Raw genomic sequence first — 5,495 nt, forward strand, 5'->3', positions numbered from 1 at the left:
CGAATGAACGGATGGTACAGAAGATTTTTGTTGTTTCTAGGGTTTCAGAATCGTAATTACGTTTATAAGGGGTTTAACGTCAAACCGTTAAGAAAAAGAACGACCAGTCTCTTCTTGCTTATTTTCGCGTAACTTCACCTACTCCACCCTATACTTCCCTCAAAAGCAAGAATAACCCCTCAGATAGTGTTTTCGTAAGCATAACCCCCTCTTAAACCCTCGGGAGCAATTCCTATATTTGATCCCACTATGAGATAACAAAAGTGAAAAATGGATGGATAAATGGTAAATATTAGTTTGTCCATTTCGGTTTATGAAGAGCCGCGCGGGTCTACTTCAACCACAGTTTTTTTTTTTAATTTAAAAAAAGAACGGTAGTGAGCCCAAACTATTAAATTTGATCGAGTTGATTTTGCATAGTGGAACTGCCCTTGATTCGATCGAGTTGTTTATTTCCATGCTATCTCATAATTTTTATAGAACCTAACTGATCTGAAATGTTAAGCTAATTTTCGAGAATATGTTCTTCATAGTCATATAGATTTAACTTCTGTTATTTTTGTACATCAAAGTGAGTTCTATAGATAAAACACCTTTAGAACTCGTCAGATTCTACCCCGTTCATTTATATATAGGGTTTTTAGAAAAAATTTACAAGTTCCGAATCACTACTCCAATCACCGAAACTGCTGTTGTTGACTTCAAGGGTTCTTGCATACTCTGTATTCGGCTCCACAAAGGCGTACGGTTTTGACACATTAGAACCTGACCTCCAGGATTGTTAGTCATCGGCAATCCTATTACCTTCATCTTCATCATTATAGTCCCAGTCATCATCGACACCCTCGTCATCTTCATCATTATAGTCATAGTCATCGTCCTCTTCATTGTGCACACTGCTATATGTTTCAAGGTAAGCATCATCACCCTCCTCCTATGAGAGAACAGAAAATGTAACAAAAATAACAAACGGTCATGAAGTGACTATCAAGTTAGTGTACATAGATGAAGATCCAAAAACATACCACATCATCTTCGTCTTCAGTAGAGTATGTTGAATCAAGTTTTGCATACAACTCTTCATCTCCATGGTCCTTCACAGTTTCCATTTGATTCTGTACAATGAGCCGAGTATAAGGGACTAGACGCACAAAGAGTGACATAACTTGAACCAGACTAGTCTATTAACTTCTATTTGAATAACACTAATCAAACAATTGCTATGATACTGTGGATTTTAACTCTTACAAGTTCTGATCTGAGAATATCCACCCTCCTCTGAACAGCTGAAATATGATTATAGAGTGCCTGTTTGTTGAAAGTAAAAGAATCAGCTAACACATTGTAACATCTGGCAAGAAATGCCAAGAATTAGAAATTAAAGGAAACTTTGTAGGCTTAAGAAATTTGAAGGTACCTCGCGCCGTTGAAGCTCAATAGAGCGTGCCAAAGCCTTCCTTTTCGTCAACAGATTCTTAGGCCTCAAAGTAGCAGGACGATGATAGTCTTTTCCTCGGAAGACAATGATGGCGTACCCTTGTGAAACTTTGTCTACTGAAACCAAGATACCCCCACTCTCAGCCTCTAAAGCTAATGCTAAGCTTCTGACCTGATCAAAATTTTTAGCCTTTGCCATAACCTTAACAAGCTCCCTGTATTTCCAGTGTAGGTGCATATTCTCCACTGTACCATCAAAGACACCTCGCCTCCCTGCAAAATTTATGAACCCCATAATTCTCGTTTATAAATAAAAGCAACACCAGGAGAACAATAAAAACAGCTAGTTGTTATTGATCCATTTTCTACAAATAGAGAAAATGTTACCAAGGAGTAGGAACGCTTTCATTCTTAAACCGAGTTTGCGGAACATAAATCTCTCCTCGTCGCTTATGCTTTCTTGATCAGTTGGTTGCTCTACTGGCTTTAAGCATTCCTCCACCTTAGCTAAAGCTTTTTCAGCTTTATCCAACTTCCGTTGAGCCTGTTGCACCATAGGACTAGAAAATAAGGAGTCTTCATAATATAAACTCATTTTAAATAAAAGAAAAACCAGTGCCCAGCAATTAGACATTTACACCATGCTACAGGTTTCAGTATGTCATAGACAGGCATGAATGAAACCATCAGACTGGGATTCGAAGGCTTCTCCTAGTAGACTATTCAGCTAAATCTACACATTAGCAAAATGGCTAGTATCTAGTTCATCATGAAACCTTTATTAATAAATAAGGTTTACTCATTTCAAAGCAAGGAACTTACCAAACGAAGCTTGGACTCAAGCTTTCTAACAAGGGTTGCATGTCGTGCTACTTCTGCCTCTTGTAACACTTTGTCCCTTTCGGTGTCATTTAGCCTCTTCCCCCACCGGGCATCAGCTTCTAATGTTTCACCAAGTGTACCAGTGGCCCCAGATCCTGAAGTTTTATCAGTAATAGGAATGAAAAACGATGAGGCTCTCAACCGTGCTTGCTCCTCTTCATCTTGATAGTCCTTTGCCAATCTTTCTCTTTCTAATAGTGCTTCTGTCACGTCTGGGGTTAAGAAATCCTTTCCTCGGTAAAACACAATGAAGTCTTTGTTTCTAGTAAGCATTGTACCTCCTGTAAGTTTCTGTGCATCAGCAAAAGATCCAGTCAATTTGCACATTATAAGAAATGATCAAACAATTAGCCAATAACAATTGTAACATTTTTCAGACAACTGATTTTACAGATGTTTTTATGTGTACAACAACTTCGATCGTGTACTAATAACAGCATATCTGAGTAACACCTTAACACAGTAAAGAGATAACTGACGACAAAGTACAAACTCGAAGCAAAAGAAAACTTACCTTGATATCCTCAGCCATTCTCTCACTAGTAGTAAGTTGCACACCTCGCTTCAGAGCAATCTTTGCAACCGAACTACTTTCCCACAGCTTGACCATGGCCATTGCCAGTCCATGGTGTTGCCTGCTTCTTCCTGAAGGACAAAGTTCAAATCAAAATTTGCACTAAACAAAAGAAGCAGAAATCACTAAATTAAAAGGCACAAGAGTACAACCTACAGCGAAATGTGGAGGAAGGACTCTGGCAAGCCGTCGGAGGGCTGTACCTTCCTTAAGTCCAAGATTAGATCTCACCCCGTAGGGAAGTATTCTGTACGGTGGTTTGTAACCAGGCACAACACCTGGGAGCAAATCAGCATCTACCGGTAGTGGTTTGGGTCCAGGCCAATCTGTATATCGTGGTCCCAACCCATCCAATATCTTGTCAATTTCATGTTCATACTTCACTTCTGGCACTGGGTTGACAGTTGATATCTCACCAACTTCCGAGCATACTTTGCCCGACTGGGTATTAAAATTAGAGACACGTTGTATCTGATGCTTAGTATTACTCTCAGCAACTGGTGCATAATAGTTATTGTCAATGTTGCTAGGACTCTGAATTTTCCTTTTTTGGTGATGCTCCGAAGCAAGCTCATAGCTCACTCCCCTGTATAAAGAAATAGAACTGCCTGAACGCCAAATCACCAAACCACCAGTTTTCCTCTGAATAGCATATAAAAATACATCTTAGCATGAACGAATGGATAGCTTATATTCTCTACAGGATCAAAACTATTACAGGCTTCTTGAGTGAAATCTTTTGGCAGGAATATCACTTTAGTTCTAAATACGAGCATGTTGAGTACTACGGAAAACAATCCCCGCAACCTCACAGACTTCAGATTAACTAAACACGATAAGACAATGATGAACTAAAACTGTTTTGTTTCTGAAAGCAGTATATGTATAACAGCTGCTTAATCATTTTTTATTACAAAACAGTTAACTTCTTGCAGTCTTTTTGACTCTAAGATAAAGGATATGCCATGGATATTACTGCTTGCGAAAAAAGTCACGATTCCATGTAATACACTTATACCCAACAACTGAATAGCATTACTAAGAGCAATGCAGGCAACATTAAATTTTCTCGTCTTAGTCGTATACAAGCTAACAGATACTAGCACAAGCAAACCTAAATAAACTAAAAGGCATAAAGAAACTCACCTCTAATATCTCATGCAACCTTTTCATATTAAGCGCCGGAGGACCCTCACATTTGAGCCTTACGATCTCTGAACTCTTCCATTTCTCATGAATCTTCTCCACAACAGCCTGAGTAACACCAGCACCTCCAACTTTTGTCTTCGACTTAGTTTTAACTACTAAATTCCTCAGCCTCCTCAATTCTGATTCAGGAAGTGTTAGTTCAGCTAAGGATGTCCTACTTTTACTTCGAACCGAATTTCCCTCCGCTTCTTTTATCATAGGCTTTTCCCATGGAAATCTAATATCTCCATTACCACCAAAATAATTCTCAACATCTAAAGGAGTATGTGAGGAAGCCCCACCTCTTGTCCCTTCTTCAATATAAAAAATATCTTCTACTGAACTTCTCTCTGGCACTCTCCTCCCCTCTCTCTCACTAGAATCATCAACGTATCCAAATCTCTTCAGTTTCTCTACAATTTTTTCCATTGTACTACTACCAGCAGTACTTGTGCTAGTATTACTCTCATCATCTTCGCTTGAAAACCCACCACTATTTTTATAGCCCTGAGGTCTTTTTATAGTATTTGAATGGTGGATTTCGTTCCACTCATTATTAGACAATCCACCATTAGACGCAGTCTTTTGAGAATTATTCCTGGGTGGGTTTCTTTCAGGAACAGAATTTGAGCTAATTGAATTCTGGGTTATACTCAAGTAAAGTTTTTTCGAAGAAATTGATGAACCATACCTTGCAAATTGCAATGGATAGCCACTAAATCTTGATAATGATGCGGTCTGAAATGAATCCAAGAAGCTTGCTTGGTAGATTTGGCAACTAGGTACAACAGACATCAGAAACCTGAACTAGTATGAAATCAAAAACAAGCAAATTTAAGGAAAAAAATCTTGATAATCATAAGGGTTTTCAGAATTTATCTGTAGTATTGTGGGGAGTAATAGTAATAATCTCTTCAAAGCGGGCATTTTATCTTGCTGGAAACAAGATTTGTTAGCTGAGTTAGGGCTGCATATGGATTGGTTTTTAACCGGAACCCAACCTGGTCCAAAGCGAGCAGTACTGGAAACAAGATTTGTTAGGTGAGCTGGGGCTGCATATGGATTGATTTTTAACCCGAACTGAACCTGGTCCAAACCAAACAAATAACCCCGAAAACAAAACAGCGATTCCGAAAACAGTTCGCGAGTTATAACTCCAGAGGTGTCACCATCCTTCCACAAAAAACCCATCAAAACAAAAGTAACACAAAAACCCCAAATTTAAATGTTGGTTTCATCAAATTTAATTTTCGTTTCATCATAAAATATGATGAAACCAACATTTAAATTTGGGGTTTTTGTATCAATTTTTAATTATTTGGGGTTTTTTGTATCAATTTTGTTTACGATGGAGTTTTAATGGATCCCACCATTTGAGTGGGGTTTTTGTACCACAAGTTTGGTCACCTTGGGT

At 38.5% G+C, this 5,495-nt stretch overlaps 1 protein-coding gene across 1 annotated transcript; it reads right to left on the reverse strand.

Annotated features, from left to right (window-relative positions):
* Positions 1–509: 509 nt before the first annotated feature.
* LOC113318238 (CRM-domain containing factor CFM3A, chloroplastic/mitochondrial-like) lies at positions 510–5,024 on the reverse strand. Its single transcript, XM_026566373.1, has 9 exons — positions 4,040–5,024; positions 3,046–3,535; positions 2,834–2,964; positions 2,260–2,610; positions 1,825–1,981; positions 1,418–1,710; positions 1,249–1,308; positions 1,026–1,115; positions 510–934 (listed from the first exon to the last, which is right to left on the reverse strand). The coding sequence occupies exons 1-9, from the start codon at positions 4,874–4,876 to the stop codon at positions 782–784; spliced, it is 2,562 nt and encodes an 853-aa protein (XP_026422158.1). The 5' UTR covers positions 4,877–5,024; the 3' UTR covers positions 510–781.
* Between the last annotated feature and the right edge of the window lie 471 nt (positions 5,025–5,495).

The sequence above is a fragment of the Papaver somniferum genome, chromosome 10 (assembly GCF_003573695.1).
Source record: "Papaver somniferum cultivar HN1 chromosome 10, ASM357369v1, whole genome shotgun sequence".
Lineage (NCBI taxonomy): Eukaryota > Viridiplantae > Streptophyta > Magnoliopsida > Ranunculales > Papaveraceae > Papaver > Papaver somniferum.

Coding starts and splice junctions, on each gene's coding strand:
- LOC113318238 (XM_026566373.1), bottom strand. CDS start 4,876: ATGTCTGTTGTACCTAGTTGCCAAATCTACCAAGCAAGCTTCTTGGAT. Junction 2,611..2,833: donor GAATGGCTGAGGATATCAAG/GTAAGTTTTCTT, acceptor GCTGATGCACAG/AAACTTACAGGAGGTACAAT. Junction 1,711..1,824: donor GAAAGCGTTCCTACTCCTTG/GTAACATTTTCT, acceptor TAAATTTTGCAG/GGAGGCGAGGTGTCTTTGAT.